The sequence below is a fragment of the Chiloscyllium punctatum genome, chromosome 20, assembly GCF_047496795.1.
Source record: "Chiloscyllium punctatum isolate Juve2018m chromosome 20, sChiPun1.3, whole genome shotgun sequence".
NCBI lineage: Eukaryota > Metazoa > Chordata > Chondrichthyes > Orectolobiformes > Hemiscylliidae > Chiloscyllium > Chiloscyllium punctatum.
Window position 1 is genome coordinate 45,252,691 of NC_092758.1, and position 18,076 is coordinate 45,270,766.

General features: G+C 39.9%; 1 protein-coding gene across 2 annotated transcripts in view; it reads left to right on the top strand.

Annotated features, from left to right (window-relative positions):
• Positions 1–18,076, top strand: part of LOC140492098 (pro-neuregulin-2, membrane-bound isoform-like) — a 690,845-nt gene that overhangs the window by 652,118 nt on the left and 20,651 nt on the right. Inside the window, exon 6 of one of the 2 annotated variants that reach the window (XM_072590830.1) lies at positions 16,617–16,640. The exons of the other annotated variant lie outside the window; for it this stretch is intronic. Within the exon in view, the coding sequence (XP_072446931.1) occupies positions 16,617–16,640 (24 nt within the window). The remainder of the gene's footprint in view (positions 1–16,616; positions 16,641–18,076) is intronic. 2 annotated transcript variants of the gene reach the window in all.

The following is an 18,076-nucleotide window of genomic DNA, read 5'->3' on the forward strand; positions in this document are numbered from 1 at the left end:
CCTATTAATAAAGTTGAGAACATTGTATGCTTTATTAACTGCTGTCTCCACCTGTCCTGCCACCTTCAATGATTTGTGCACATATACATCTGGAGCCCTCTATCCTGCACCCCCTTTCGAATTGTACCCCATAGTTTGTATTGTCTTTTAGTGATCTTCCAACCAAAGTGCACCACTTCACATTTCTCCACATCGAACCTCATCTGGTACTTGTCTGCCCACTCCACCAACTTGTCAATATTCTTTTGGAATTCAACACTATCCTCCTTGTAGTTCTCAATTCTTCCAAGTTTCCTGTCATCTGCAAAATTTGAAATTGTCCTCTGCACTCCAAGATCCAGATCATTAACATATATAAAGAAAAGCAAGGATGCCAATACTAACCCCTAGGGAATTCCACTAGAAATTTTATTCCAGTCTGAAAAATATCCATTGACCATTACCTGTCACTCAGCCAAGTTTGTATCCACTTTCATACCATGAAGTATAACTTTTCTCACAGTGTCTGTTCTGTGATACTCTAACAAACAACTTCTGGAAACCATTATGTACTATATAAACAGCATTACTGTCATCAACCCTCTCTATAACATCTTCAAAACTTTCAGCAAGTTAGTTAAATATGATTTCCCCTTTAGAAATCTGTGCTTGCTCTTCCTAATCAACTCACACTTTTTCCATGTGACTCCTAATTCCATCACTAATAATTATTCCTTGAAGTTTCACCACCGTTGAATTGGTCTGTAATCATTAGGATCATCCTTACAACTTTTCTTGAGCAAGGTCGTGATGTTAGAAAAGGCTGAAGATTATGGCCAGTGCCCTCACAATTTCTACTGTTCCTTTAGAAACCCTTGTATGTGTCTCATCTGGTCCCAGTGTTTTGTCAACCCAAAATGCCAACAGTCCATCCAAGACTTCTTCCTTATAAATTTGAGCACTTGTAGTGAAATGGTTTCTTCCTCTGTAATTATGGCCTGGGCACCATCCTCCTCTTTTATAAATACAGATGCCATGTATTTATTTAACACCTCAACATGTAAATCCTTTTTTGGTCTCTGATTGGCCCTACTCCTCCTTTAAAACTGTCTCTTTCTGTTTATATGTCGGTGTGTGCACAACTTGGTGAAGGCGCTGTGCCAGCAGAGTCACCCTCATATTCCATCAAAAAGGGAGTGCCCACTGAGTTCCAACCCCTTTTGCATCCCAGACCACAGCAACAATGAAATTCATTCAGTTGAGTTCATTCTCATACCTACAAGATGAATGATGAAACAAATCATCTCTGCCTCCCACATCACCCTTCCAATTTTCAAAAATTGGGAGTCACTTTCGGCTGGCATTTGCTTGTTTTAAAGACATTGCCATCATCTTCTACATTATTGAGCTCAATTTGCAAGCACCAATGTCACGGTGCAAATCACCTTCGACCAGCACTTGAAGTTTAGCACATTCACTCTGCAAGAATTGCAAATGAACGATGAAATTACTGGAAATTATGTTTAATTGTTTTTTACCAGTCAGTGACTTAGCCTCCAACAGACAGGAATCCTGCACCTTCGCCCATCAAACTGCTCACCTTGTCATTGTTGCTGCCATTTCCGGTTTCATTAGCGTCTAGTGAATGGCAAGTAGTGCCAGGGGATGCAGACTACTGTGGATACCATCAGCATCTGGATCCACCTAGTTGCCAAGTACTCACTCCCCAAGCCCAGAGCTTCCATGCCCACTTTAACGTTACACTACTCCGACAACCCATTTCCACTCATTCTCACAACCCACCATCAATGTAGAGACCCATCACATTGAATTTTGTTTCCAACTGCACTTTCTGTGTCCTCAGCCCTGACATTGTAACATAATGATGGCGACCTGACTCCTCTGTACTCCCCCACTGGAGGCTATGGTGGTGGTCACTGGCAATTAAACTTCCCCCCCTCCACTGTAGCCTCTCATATGCTTTAATGCAGTTCTGCATTACCCCATTATATCTTGATATTTCCCTCATCCCAATCTACTATCACCACTGCCCAAGCTTTGACTGCCCCACCCATTTGTGACAATGAGAGTTCTTCAGCCTCTACACTCCATTCCTCTTGCACCCTGCTCAAACGTCAATGCACAAAACCCTCAGGACTGTATTTGCTACACATCTCTGACCAACATCAATAAGTAGTCCCTCAACAAGATCGACCAGACCCCTCATAGCTGTCATTGCTGCTCCTTGACTGATGATGATGACTCCCTTGACTGTGACTGCCAATAGGCCTGACCATTGCTAAGCCCCTGGACTATGTCCAGACTCTGCCCATGAGTGACACAATGGGCACCCTCATGACTGACTGCAGACTTCTCTTGACCAGACTGAAAATTAGTCCCACATACTTACTAAAATGGCCATTTGTTTGTATGAGAGTGCAGCGTGTGAGTCTGTGCATGGGCTGTCATTTGCGGTAGATATTAGATTGATATGTCAGATATTAGATTGATATTCCGCAAGATATCCCTCCCCGTCCATTAGACAGATCTCTGACAAGTATGACATGTAGTCTGTCAGTGTATCTGTGCAAAAGTGCATAGGAGTATGGCCATACTGATAACCTTTCAACTCTGATTGGTGTGAAAATGCAAGCAGGTGCTAACTCAAAGTGCTAAGAGATCAAGTGAGCAACCTTGAGTTGCAGCCTGGTCCAAACTGTGGGCTGGGTGCTGTCTCTGTATGCAAAGTCTCCTTGCAGCAGCCTTTCAATGCTAGTTGTCAGAGTGCCATTCAATGCAGACCTGTACTTCATAAGCATCCTGCAGACAAATCAGAGGTGCCATGAGGATCCTGAGTCGCTGGTAAGAATCCGATATCAATGTCCATGGAAGAGGGATGTGTGCAGTCACTAGCCATGGTTCTGAGCTGCTGTTGCAGGCAGATAACAGGAAGACTTTTTCCAGCCAGTGGTAAGCTGACGTCTCCAGGTACTTGCGCTGACCTCCATGTGGAGAATTCCCAGGATCGAGCTTACTAAGGGTAGGATAGGAAGTTGCATATTAATAAGGTAAAATCTGTAGTGAATATGGTCACTGGCAAGTAATAAACCCCTTAATATGTAACTTACCACTCCCTAGCAGAATGTCCCATTGACACCCGGAACATAATTAAAAGATACAGTGAGTTATTCTCAGCATTGAGATAGCGCTCGCTGGACTTCTTGCATGATCATGTGATCATGTGACATTGCTCATTGTAGCCTATTTTATCCAGGCCCCTTTACGATAAATGAATGAATGAATGAATGAACGAACAACTGAGTTAATGCCACATACATCTGGGGAGCTACAGCAAAAACTGTTCTGTCACCTCAATCTAGTTCCATTTTGAGGTATGAAAAAATAAAAGGAAAGTACTTAAATGGAGTTCATCTTCATTGCCTGGAGTCGTAAACGCGGCTTCAATATTTATGCAAGGTCTCTGCAAGGTCCCCACTCTGGGCCTACCATAGCCAGGAACCCCCACTGCACCATTGCTTGATTTCACACTTGCAACTAGACAGAGGGTGCCAAAGATAGAGAGCCTTTATGTGGTGAGACATGTTGCTTGAGTAAGCTGCAACCAGAACAGGTGGGGGGGTGGGGGGGTGGGGAGGGGGGGGGGGGGGGTGGTGAGGGGGGGTGTGGGGGGTGGGGGGGGTGGTAGGGGGGCTGGTGGCAGGATAACACAGGTATCAACTCACAGGAAGTTGAAATTACCCATGGGTTTTGCTGCAGAAGTCATCAGTAAAGATTTTGATATAACTGGTGCACAATGAGATACTTAGTACTTCGACAGATCTGACAGAAAGTCCTTCTGCAATGTTTTGATTGATTGATTTGTTGCCATGTGTTCTGAGATGCAATGAAAAGCTTTGTTTATGAGCAGTACAAGCAGATCATAGTAAGTGAGGGTGTACAGATTAAAAAGAGTTAGGTAGAGGCATACAGGTTACATTGCACAGAGTAGGCGCTAGTGAGATCAGCTGAGCCTTTGTGATGTGATTGCGGTGACCAACTACAATCCGAAATGCTGGCCTAACCTGAATGAGATGGTGTAATGGCTGATGTCTCAGCTTTTAGCAGCAAAAAGGCACCCAGTGACCAAGTGGAAGGCAGGATTACTGCCATCATGATTGTCTAAACAATGTTGAAAGGGGTATGCAGAGTATCACAGAATTCAGCAATCTCAGCTGCTTTAAATTACTACCGTGGTTAAGGTACCATCCCAGGAAGTGACGATGGCTCCATGGATCATGAACATGCCTTCCGCTTTCCAGATAACAGCTATCATCTTTCCAATCCATCTAGGCTGCTGCCATCAGCATGCCAAGATGGTGTCGTCGAAGGCCATGCCCTCTGAAGTCAATGTCCATCTCCAGTCTTCCTCCTGCTGAAAATAACTCCATACTGCAACCATCAGGGTAACACAATGGAGGCACCTTAGGATGGACAAAAGCTTATGGAAAGCAGACCCTAAATAAAGCACAGAGGTAAATATTGACATTTGTACAGAATAACACAAGCTTGCACTTACAAATTCATTTAAGAATCCTCATTTTGTGGTGGTTTCTACTTATATGCTGTGGCCAAGTGGACTTCCTGTTATTCAACAACAGAGGGAAGGTAACATTGAGAATTAGGTTTGAAGTTGCTGGTATCACTGTTTGTTGAGTTGTGATTGGACAACCTAACAAGCGAAGAGTTATCTAGCTGCTTTCTGCCTTCCTCAACAATGGTTCATCAGAAAGCTATTGTCAAGGCCAATGTTGTGCTGCATGCAACAAGCTGCCATGAAAACAATTCTGTTGAATCCTGCATGGATTGACTGCAGCGGTCCAGGTAGCAAAAGTATTGTGTCAGCACCTCGTCCTGTCTGACAGCATGCTGAGTGGTGTCAACATGTGCACAGATTGTACACCAGGGTCATAAGCAATGTCCTCATAGCCACGTTCTTACTTGTTGCCATTGCTGAAGTGCTGATAAATGAAGGCATTATGATTGCTATATGGATCTGCATGATCGGCTCTGGTCAGGTGGACATTGAAGACATGGAATTAGTTTTGACTGTGGTATAGGACGGAATTCTCATGCAGCTTTCTCAAAGCAATGTGTGTGCTGTCAATGACACACTGAAACAAATTCCAAACGAGCAGCAGCATCAACATCTTCACTAAAATGACTCTGACTCTGCTGCCAGTAGGTGTGGAGAGAGTGAGGACTATAGATACTGGGGAGTCAGAGTTGAAAAATGTCGAGTTGGAAAAGCACAGCAGATCAGACAGCATCCGAGGAGCAGGAGAGATTCAGGCATAAGCCCTTCATCAGGAATGCCAGCAAATGTGTACATGTCTGCCATAGATGCTAAAAGTACAGCTGCCAAGGAACCATCTTTTGCAACCATTGAGTTTGATTCTGCAGGAGAGATGAATTATTGTTAAGACTTAATTGTTAACCACAATACTAGGGAGTATCCACTTCAACTAAACACGGTAGAACTCACTGACCTTGCAATATTTCAGTTGCTCTGAGGAACAGAGGGCTTGGAAGTAGGAGTAGACCACTGGCCTTTTTGAGTCTCTGCTCCACCATTCAATGTGGCCATGGCTAATCTGACTGTGCTTTCAACTTCACTCTCCTATCTCCTCACCATCCCACTTGATTTCCTTGTCTCTCAAAAGTCTCTTTTACTCAGCCATGAATAAATTCAATGACCCAACCTCCACAATTTTCTGGGGAAGAGAATAGCATAGACTAACAGCTCTGTGTGGCAAAATAATTTCTGTTCTTCTCTGTCTTAGAATGAAGACTTCTAGGGTGTAGGTTTGCTCGCTGAGCTGTAGGTTTGATATCCAGATGTTTCGTTACCTGGCTAGGTAACATCATCAGTGGCGACCTCCAAGGGAAGCAAAGCTGTTATCTCCTGCTTTCTATTTATATGTTTGTCCTGGATGGGGTTCCTGGGGTTTATGGTGATGTAATTTCCTGTTTGTTTTCTGAGGGGTTGATAGATGGTCTCTAGATCTATGTGTTTGTTTATGGCGTTGTGGTTGGAGTGCCAGGCTTTCTATCAACCCCTCAGAAAACAAACAGGAAATGACATCACCACAAACCCCAGGAACCCCATCCAGCACAAACATAGAAAGCAGGAGACAACAGCTTTGCTTCACTTGGAGGTCGCCACTGATGATGTTACCTAGCCAGGTAATGAAACATCTGGATATCAAATCTACAGCCTAAACCTCAACCTGAGCTACAAACCTTCACAAACCTTACAAAAAGGAAGACTTCTAATTTTTAAAATGTCAGAACTACTTCTAGTCTCAGCACATGGGAAGCATCCTCTCAGTATCCAACCTAGCAAGTTTCCTCAAGACCTTGCATGTTAAAATACAATCATTGTCTTAATCTCCTATAATATAGGCCCAATGTGTTCAGCCTGTCCTCATGGGATAATCTTTTCATCCCAAAACTGAGTTGTGTGAATATTCTCTGCATTGCTTCTAATATAAATGTATTTCTTTGCAAGTAAGGAGACTAAAATCATAAAGAATGCTCTAGATGTAGTCTCATTAAGACCTTGCACAGCTGTAGTAAAGTTTCCCTAATTTGTATTTCATTTCCCTTGCAATAAACACCAACATTTAATTTGCCCTGCTAATCTTTTGCTGTACTTGCACAGTAACTTTTTGTAATTCGTCTACCAGGGCACCTAGATTCCTTTTTAATATGAAGTTCCGTAGGCACTCTTTGTTGAAATGCTACATTGTCTTTCTATTCTTCCTGCCAAAATGGACAAGTTCACATTTTCCCACATTAAATTCTATCTGCCAATTTTCCCCAACTCACTTAGCCTTTTATATCCCTTTGTAGTCTATTTGCCTTCTCTTTCAAAATTACCTTCTTACCTACTTTACTGTCACTGACATACATTCGGGTTTTTCCTCTAAATCATTGATAAAGATTGTAAATCGTTGCCAACCCAGCACTGATCCCTATGGTAATGATACTTATGATACTTACAGTCTGCCAAACTGAAATGACTCTTTTATCCATACTTTGTGATTCCTGTTAGTTAACTAATCCCATATCTTTGCTGATGTGTTACTGCTTGTGGGAAAAGTTCTTATTGGTGTAGTAACCTTTGATGTGGCACCTTACCAGATGCATTTTGGAAATTCAAGTACAGGTTCCCCTTTATCCATCTTTCTTGTTACTTTCTCAAAGCACTCTTGAGTAATGGTTGCTATTTGCCATTTTCCATTCCGTTGGGACTGTTTCTGAATCTAAGGAATTTTTAAATTTTACTGCTTCAATGTGTCAGCCTTTCGATCCAACAGTTTTCTCACTTTTTCCCTGGTGGTGGTATTTATTTTAGCTTAAACAAAAAGTTGTCTTATACAGAAATATTTCAGAAAACCTTTCTGAGGGAGAAATAAACTGAAGCGATTGAGGGAAATCATTGGACAGTATTGTCCAGTCTGAGACACTTTTGCGCATTGACTGAATGGCTAGCACATGATCACATGATGACTGACTAATTAGATAGACACATGTAAAGAACTTGGCAAATCACACACATGAGTGAATAGGTAGTTGATGTCTCCGCTGTTATTTCATGGGGTGAAAGATGTAGATGTCACCCAAGTGGGCATTCATTCCTTGAGAGCCAGAAGCATTATTCTCACTGTCCCCATGATTCAGTGAAACCTCCCTTCAGGTTTTCCTCCAGACTGTATGAGAACAGTTTCCTGTGGAAGACAGCAGAAGGCCCTCCCTTCTGTCCAAAGCTTTTTTGATCAATGGACATTTACATGGCAACAGCCACACTTTGGTCTCTACACATGCTGTCATGGTGAACTCCATCCTGGGGATTCATTGGAGAGAGCACATTGTGTGAACACAGACATATGAGTGGACACTCACACATTGATTGGAAGCTGCCACCCTCAAGCCTCCCTCAATCATCTTCGAACTTCTCTGAATCAGCCTCAACTTTCACTGTATCACTCTTGCTTACTCATAGTGACTGTCGACCCAAACCCATTAGCCTTCAAAATCTATTATTGACTCTTGAGCCTCCTTCAGCAGAATTGAATTGTGCTGTTATCCTCAACCCTTTGGCAATTTTGCCAGGGGCAGCTTCCTAATTAACCACCATTAGGTGTTCCATCCTTTTAAGGATGGTGTGCTGAATTCTGATGCAGCCAACCCAGTCAGAGGGCTAGGAGCTCTGAAGCTTTGGCAGTTCCACCAGCAGTGAACGTTAAAGGCAGAGTAATTTTTTGATGGTCAACTAAAGGCCACATCGTTTGGAGGGCAAGACCCTCCTAGTGGAGTTGCAGCACTGTCTTCCCTGCCCACACCCCTCTTGCTAGGGCAAGGAGCTTCTGGTTTCAGTGGTCTCCTTAGGCTGTATTTCCATGAAATGGGAGGCATGCTCACCTAGTGGTCATAATTGTATTGCAAGTAGAGTTTAGTTACATTTAAAGATCATGAGTGTGGTTAACTATAAATTTTATGTCAGCAATTGACTTTTTATAACCAATTGTTGATTTCATATCCTGAAATCCCTACAGAAACAGATTTCAGTACTCTTGCAACAACTATATGCAGGAAAGCTGTGCTTTTCAAGTTTATGTTAACTGATCAAGAGAACTTTGAGGAAAAGTCTGGAAATTATTGCTACATGCTGCTTGTTTATTAGTGGAATAATAATTAGGTGGTACACTGATAATATATTGGGTCTGTTTGTTTAAGTTTCACTCTGATTTCTCCCAGTACTTTCATAGTCTTGATCAGTCATGTTCTAAAATGTAGTTCACAGGTCATTTAATAGCAGGTGCTTTGCGAACTTGCCATGTTTCTGTGTAACACGTCCATGGGGAAGGATTTCATTACAGCCTAGTCAGTTTACATTGGCAGTTCCTATTATAAATATAGACTTGGACATTTATAATGGAAATATGTTTTATAGAAAGTGTGTGGAAATTTAAGATTGTTAACACATTCAATCAATCTCCAGTGAAATTGCACACAGGAGGTCAATATCAGGTGTAACCATCAGGTGAAATGAGAATAGAAGGCAATGGATTATTAGAGTAGAGATGTAGTCCTGTTGCTTTGAAAAAATTTTTTTTTATATTGCACAATAAATTCTTAATTCAAAATACCAATATAAACTTAGCACACTGTAATTACACCCTATTGTTGCTGTTACAGGGGATCACCTGAAGGGAAGAATGGAGATTTATAATTGCATACTTTATAAATGGGGATATCACTTTTATGGATGTAGTGATTTATATTTTTATATAAAGGAATTTAGCTGGATAATGAACATCATTCTTGTGCTTATGAAAGTACCACATTTTATGTTTTTGGGTTTTATTTCTATAGGGATAGATTTCTGTCAAATCATACACCATCAAATTTAGTGTTTGTGCTTCACCTTTAGAAATGCCTGGCTATTCTTGATGCACAGATTTAACTTATGATCATTGATCAGTAATTCAACAGAAATATGTAACAGTGCAGTTATAAAGGATGAATGTGTACTTTTATACATTCTTCCCCTCTAATATTGGATTTGTCTCTGCTTAATTTGTTTTTTATTTGAAAAATCCATAGGGACCAATTAACGTATGGATAGAATTTCCCATATCATTCCTAAGTGTGGGAGAAGTGTAAGTTGAAAACTGACACATTGCCCTCACCGGTGAAATAACTCCCCTGATCACCCATCAGTTAGCTCATTAAGGGCTGAATACTGAGTGAGGGTGAGTACCTTTGCCTCATCACAGCACTAAATGCGGATGTCTCGGCTCACCAGAAACTGACAGGCAATCAGAATTAACCATCATCTGGGTCCAAATGTCTGCTGATTGAAGTTGACTCTTTTGGGGATCCAGTGACCAGAAGGTAAGTTTTTGAGTTTTGAAAAAAAATGTATTTTGTCAAAGTTTTTCATCTTGCACTCATCAGGGCAATTTGCAAGAATATCAGTGTAAAGAGAAAGTCACATTTATGAAAAGAGAATGCCGATTGTTTGGCATGTGGACTCTGATTAGCAAATACAATCAGTATATCTCTGGTGAATCACATCAAATAGCATGTCCCTTGGCTTTTTGCAGCAAACAAGGTACTGACCAATTAACCTGCATTGGTAAAACTCACAACACATGATTAGGCATCATTAACAGAATAATTCTAAGTATGCAAATAATTACGCTGACAAACAATTTAGGATTGCTAGTCAGATTTAGTGTGCTTCAATAGTGAATACTGGAATTTACATATATCAACACAAAAGACCCTGTTCTATTCAGACAAAAGGAACATGCACTGTGCAAGTCTCAACTGAACAAAATAGGTGACAGTCATTCACTAGTTACCTACTCGGGGCAATGTCTTGACCAATCAGAAAAGAAAGTCTGCCTACTCTAAAACTTAAACTAATGTTGGCATTTAAATGACAGTCATCACTAACTGGTGCATTCTGCATGGAAACATCTCTATCAGTCAGAATCCATTTGCCAATTAATCAGCACTCCCCTGATACAATACAAACATTGTTTTCCCTTCTCATTGGCATTTTTGAGAATTTTCCTGAAAGATGCTGCTGAATTCTGATTGCCTGTCAGTTTCTGGTGAACGGTGAAAATCTTTTTAAAAAAGTGTTATTTTTCAGCAAAACCCGAGGTAAGTTTTGTTTTGTTTCCTCTTGTGTGATGAGCATTGGGAGGTCATATGCCCAAGAGGTGCAAAGGCAAACTGGCCAAAAATATAAAGGAGGATAGTTAAAGCTTTTTTAGGTATGGAGAAGAAAAGAAATGGTTAATACGAAAATTGGGTCCTTGAAAATAGAAACGGGTGAATTTATTATGGGTAACAAGGAAATGGCAGAAGAGTTGAATAGGTACTTTGGATCTGTCTTCACTGGGGAAGACACAAGCAATCTCCCAGATGTAATGGTGGCTTAAGGACCTAGAGTAATGGATGAACTGAAGGGAATTTATATTAGGCAGGAAATGGTGTTGGATAGACTGTTAGGTCTGAAGGCTGATAAGTCCCTGGGACCTGATGGTCTGCATCCCAGGGTACTTAAGGAAGTGGCTCTAGAAATCGTGGATGCATTGGTGATCATTTTCCAATGTTCTGCAGATTCAGGATCAGTTCCTGCAGATTAGAGAGTGGCTAATGTTGTCCCACTTTTCAAGAAAGAATGGAGAGAGAAACTAGGGAATTATAGATCTGTTAGCCTGACATCAGTGGTGGGACAGATGCTGGAGTCAATTATAAAAGATGAAATTACGACTCATTTGAGGAGCAGTGACAGGATAGGTCAGAGTCAGCATGAATATACAAAGGGGAAATCGTGCTTGAATAATCTTCTAGAATGTTTTGTGGATGCAACTATGAAGATGGGCAACGGAGAGCCAGTGGACGTAGTGTACCTGGACTTTCAGAAAGCCTTTGATAAAGTCCCACATAGGAGATTAGTGAGCAAAATTAGGGCACATGGTATTGGGGGTAAAATATTGACTTGGATTGAAGATTGACTGGCTGACAGGAAGCAAAGAGTAGTGATAAATGGGTCCCTTTTGGAATGGCAGGCGGTGACCAGTGGGGTACCACAAGGTTCGGTGCTGGGACTGCAGCTGTTTACAATATACATTAATGATATAGATGAAGATAATAAAAATAATATTAGCAAATTTGCTGATGACACAAAGCTGGGTGGCAAGGTAAAATGTGAGGAGGATGTTATGAGAATACAGGGTGACTTGGACAGGCTAGGTGAGTCGACGGATGCATGGCAGATGCAGTTTAATGTGGATAAATGTGTGGTTGTTACTATCTAAATGGAGTCAAGTTAGGTAAAGGGAAAGTACAACGAGATCTAGGTGTTCTTGTACATCAGTCAATGAAAGCAAGCATGCAGGTACAGCAGGCAATGAAAAAAGCTAACGGCATGCTGGCCCTCATAAGAAGAGGAATTGAGTATAGGAGCAAAGAGGTCCTTCTGCAGCTGTACAGGGCCCTGGTGAGACTGCACCTGGAGTATTGTGTGCAGTTTTGGTCTCCAAATTTGAGAAAGGACATTCTGGCTATTAAGGGAGTGCAGCGTAGGTTCACGAGGTCAATTCCCGGAATGGCGGGATTATCATATGTTGAAAGATTGGAGCGACTGTACTTGTATACACTTGAATTTAGAAAGATGAGAGGGGATCTGATTGAGACGTATAAGATTATTAAAGGATTGGACCCTCTGGAGGCAGGAAGCATGTTTCCGCTGATGGGTGAGTCCAGAACCAGTGGAAACAGTTTAAAAATAAGGGGGTAGGCCATTTAGAACAGAGTTGAGAGACTTCTTCACCCAGAGAGTGGTGGATATATGGAATTCTCTGCCCCAGAAGGCAGTGGAGGCCAAGAACCTGGATATTTTCAAGAAAGAGATGGATAGAGCTCTTAAAGATTGTGGAATTAAGGGTTATGGGTATAACACCGGAACAAGATACTGATTGTGGATGATCAGCCATGATCATAATGAATGGTGCTGCTGGCTCAAAGGGCTGAATGGCATACTCCTGCACCTATTGTCTATTATCTATTAAGGCCTCCACCCTCCCACCATTTACTTGTTGAAGCAGTGAAAAGGATATGAGTTTCTCTGGAGTCAAGTTGCTCAATTGTTTCCCCTTCGCCCCATTTATCTCACCAGTTCCAACTTAAATTTTCATTCTATCACACTCTAAAGACTGGTTCCATTTACAATCTTATGTCCCTAAAAGGCCATCAGACATTCACTTGGCAACATTCTTATATCTAGTTAAAAGTTTGTGTATCAAGCCCTATTTAAATGCCTAACAACCAAAATCTAGATTGATACTCCAGTTTTTAGCACTGTTTTAAAGATAAGTAGGGATCTTTTCCCTTTTCCCCTTAACTAACTTCCTAAGTCAACTTATCTGGTCATGATCATTTTGCTGTTTGTGGGAGCTTGCTGTGCACAAATTAGTTTTTTGTATTTCCTACATTACAACTACAATTATATTTCAAAATTGGCTGTAAAGTATTTTGAAAAGCCAAATTTCATGCAAAACACTACATAAGTTCAAGATTTTGTTTTGAAAGTTTTAAAGATTTCACAAAAGCAGTATATAGCAGTCAAAGTTGATATATTGTTGAGACATTGAAATAAAGCAAACCATAACAGAATACTGCAAATTAAAACAGTCAGATAATCTACACTTCATTATTCCCATTGTTGAATTTGTGGGCACCATATTTTTGGTGTCACAGATAGATTAATTAGCAATATTTCAAGAGCTCCTTTCATTTTTTTTTATCTGAACCTGAAAAACATGCCTGCTCTTCTTCACTCATCATCAGTCCCAAAGACCATTTCCATTCATCACTTGGCACCCTGTCAAATGTCTCCGTTTCTCCTACCTGGATCTCAGAGATTGTCTGATGTCCTCAGTCCATCGATCTGAGGGTAAATTCCGAATGGGTCTCAGACTGACCTGTTGTACTGACTGGTGTGTTCTCTGCTGAACATGATGTTAACTTCTCACCCTGTGCAATACTGCTTGTGTTTCCATGGTGTTGATGAGCAGAGTTTTCACCCATGTTATAAGAAAAATTAACCCAGGAAGTAAACAGAGATGAATTAAAACCAATATACATAGTGTATTTTCTCTCACCATTTTACCAGCAAATGTTAATAAAACTTGGAATACACACAACTCATATTCACACAGCAAATATGAGTTTTGAGGAATGCATACATACAAAAATGGCCCAGTCTTCTGGTCAGCATTGGAATCTTTTTATCCAATGCTGAACTATCAAAAAACCATCTATTCACTGTTCTTTGATTTTTCTGGCCTATTTTCTAATGGGATCCTTCCAAATTCAGTTAAAGCAGGGACTCTTAGAGGGATGCATGGAGAGAATCTGGGCAGAAGCCATGCCCTTTGTTTTTAAATGCTAGCTGCAGTATTCTGGAAAAATTAAATATCCCAGAATTTCTTAGTGCGTTAGTGTAAAAATGCATGGGTATAGGTGTGAGTGAGTAAAATGGTGGGGTGTCTGAGAAACGAAGGCAGTGGGAAGATTGGTGAGATTGGGTCAGGTTGGATTGTATGGTAGAATAGTGAAGGGTTGAGAGGGTGAAGCAGGGTACTGCCAGGGTTGGGGGAGGCTTGGCTGAGAATTGGCTTTGAGGTTGGATCAGATCGTATTCAGTTAGGGAGTTGTGGTGTTGGAGATTTGTGGGAGGTTAGAGGATCAAGGGAAAATCGGGGCATCAAGAGGGGTTTGTGGGTGGAAGGGAGTGCCATGGGAAGAGAATTGGATGGTAAGGAGTTGGGGATGGGTGGGCGCAGGGGGAGTCACTTATACGGCTAAGAGGGTTAGATGAGGTTTTAATCTGTCCAACTTTTCCGGGATAATTATCCAGGTAAATAAGTCAGATCTGACACAAATGTCCTATTCTAACTCCAAATTAGAGTATCCCACAGAGCTGGGAAATTGCCATTCAGAAATTTAAACTGTCTGCACAAGCCTCACAACGTCAGTACATCAGGAATTCCGAAGGGTCTGACTCTGGAAAGCAGAATACCTGGGTCATCAGTCTATTACCGGTTTCATTTACTGATCAAAAATATAATTAGCCACAATTAGCTGTATGTGGTTGGTAGCTTGTGTATTGAACAATACGAATTCAGAAGACTTTGTTCAAAGGAATGGCAAAAAGTGGAAGATAGGCACTAGCTGATGATACTCAAGTGAAAAGGCAGTGCGGGCACGATGGGTCCTATGGCCTCTTACTGGGCCAAAAAAATTCTGTGATTAAGAATACAGATTTAGGGATTATTCAATTGCTGTTATACAATAATTTTATTGTTAAACTTATTTCCTTTCATAAACTTAGAAAAAAAGAACTGAACAAAGACATGCATTCCTTTCACATTTCAATTTTGTAGCCCTGCTTCTCTCATTTAATTTACGAAGATTTGCTTAATAGTACAGTTTTCTTTTGACTGTGAATGCCTGTCCATGAGCCATTATGCCTCCAGTGATATCACATCAGGTGTGGAATAATTCTGATATTCAGATGTTTTAAGGTTATTCAATATATAAACATATTGACACTGCAGTGTGTGTAACAAGAACATGGGAATAAAGACTGAAGAGTTTGTAAACCTTAACCATAGTCTTCAATTCATACTTTGCTATCCATTATTTTGTATGGTAATTTCATAGAGTTTAAAATTAATTTTATTTGAAATTAGGTAAATTTCTATCAAGTTTCTCCTGGACATGTAATGAAACATTCAATATTTCTGTGGATTGTCTGCCAAAAGTTAAGCTGATGAATGGGGAAACTTTATGAAATTTACACACACAGCTTTTGTTTTTTTTTTAGTTATCAATAAAGCTATTGTGCTAAAATCTTGTAATATTCTTAACCCACTCCTGTGGTTTCAGCATTATACTATACTAGCTAATAATTTTACAGACTAATTCCGAGAAAATCTTTTATTATAAATAGTGATTTATCTTTGAACAATCATCTTTGGATTCCCTAATTAGATAGCTCAGAGAATTTAATGGACATTAAACTGAATCATGGAGGTCAGGACATTGTAAAGAATGTTCTTAAGTCTGTGCTATTCCAACTGACCTAAGTCAATCAATGGATGTGATGCCACAATTGAACCTCTTTTCATTGAGGCAAAGAAAGTGCAATTGGATCAGACTGCTGATCTTTGCTGCTGTTGAGTGACTGAACATTAGATAAGGACAGGATCAAGTTCAGTGCCACTCGCATTATTTCCTGCCTATAATCGCTTTCAAGTCGCAGACATAAATAGTAGGCATTTGGTTTGGGTACTGCAGGGCAATTAAGATCTTCAGAATTGTATCTTCAGATAGCAATGTCTTAAGGAAAAGAGGGAGGGGAGAAAATTGACAAAAAAAGAAACAATAAAAAGTCCAGTGATAAAATATTTTATGGATGAGAAGATATTTCTTTTCACCAATGTTGTTGGTCTTTCATATCACAACACATTTATTGCCAATTATAGTATATCAGGCTTATTATTCATGAATAAAATCAAAAACACATTCAAAAAATATCTAGGTTCAACTGGTAGTAGGATTTTCAGCCCTCTTTTAATGCACATTAGTCTATGCAAAAACACAGACTTAATGCCACCTCTGAACTAAACTTGATAAAATCATTAATGATAACTGTCATTTGACTCCTAAATAATTACCTATGACTTTCATAATATTTTTCCTTAGCCTTGGAAAATAGGAAACAATTGTTTGTAACCAACTGCATTCCACCCATTCCTGTCTTGTTTTGCATGTGTGAAACGTTTGCCTGTAATGGTAGTGCCCATTGTCCGAGATGGAAACACTTCCCTGAGCACTATGTTATATGCTAATGTTACATCTGCCATGTTTCTATACCAAAGTTTGAGCTAACCACATAACATGTATAATTTTGGTATGTTTTAAATATTTTTCTCTGAAACTGTTCTCCTTTTTCTTTCTTTTTTGTCAACTTTCTGCATTGGCAGAGCATCTTGGATTTGAATTTATGGGTATGGACAACCATTCATTTTAATCTGCAAATGTAAAAGGCTGCCTTGGATTTCTAGCAACTACTTTTGCTTTGAAGGGATGATCTCACTGCAGCTGTCTAATTGTACTAATCCATCCATTACCAAAATAAAGGAGTCCAGTACCTAATGATGACATTGAGCTACAGATAAGCAAAGCTTTTCTATAGCAGGACTCTTTTTGACTAGAGATGAGCTACAGCTGGCCCAGGAGAACTCTTGCCAGATTTATAACTGTTGTAAATAGACAGCATGAAACTACTGCTTAAATGTTTGACCTATAAATTTCATGTTAGCTCCAGATGTATGTAAGCTTGTGTCATCTGTTAGCTTTTCAATAAGTGAAGCTGGTATTTAGATTAGGAGACCTATTCTTTGAACTCCAAACGTGGTTTATAATAAAGTTGATTTAATAGTAAATCAAGCGAGGTTGCGGGTCGTAATGTTTTTGCTGAAGTTGCAGCTAATATAAACAATTTTTATGGAACACAGCTAAAAACTAGAGATGGACTGAGCTAAGAAAATCAACAAAACATGCAAGCTAAAGCAAATGAAGTTTATTTACTGAGTGGAATTTAAAACTGTTTCATAAACTTGTACCAAAACTCACTTTCTGTGAAAGTAAACTTGCAATAAGTTTATTTTCATCCTTGATAAGATTTTCCACTAGTTTTCAGCTATTATGACAGGATTGTATACTTTGTTTCATCCTTAGTCATGCACATGATAAATATGATAGCAGTGTTGTCACTGCAGTTCCCTAATCTTAAGCTCAAAAAGGTTAATAAAGAAGTATTAATAATACATAGGCCTGTTCATTTCTCTCACCCTCAACAAAATGAGTGCTGTAGACTTTCTAGTTATTGATCACAAAATATATTCCAACTCCCATGTCTTGTCAGGTCACCATTTTTTAGTGTTGGGCATCCCTTCCTAGTCTGCTTCTTCCCCCAATATTCCCATTTTCTTCTTCCGACCATGCTATTGCCAAGTCTTTGACTTCCCCAATTCTTCCTTCACCACTTCCAACTGTTACCAAATATTTCTTCTAAAACACTTCCATGTCTCCCATTTTTCCATTGTCTTTTTATTTCTTTATATTCTCATTACTGTGATTGCCACACATATAAACAGTGTTTACTTAAATCTGCCTACTGTCAATGTTCAATCTCCATAATGACGAGGTTGTAGAAAAGATGTTTCAACTGTTTTTCCGATAGCTTAAAGTGAATTTCAAAATTAGAATGTTTAATCAAAATGAAAACATCATTCAGATTAGCAATTCCTCCTTAACTTAAATTCTCTGAAGCTTTACCTTCACATCCTGTCACTTTAATTTTACCACACTGTTTTAAGTTTTTAGCTTTTTAGATGAAGTTTGGTTTGTTTAAAGTTTTATTTATGAATCTGCCCTTCAT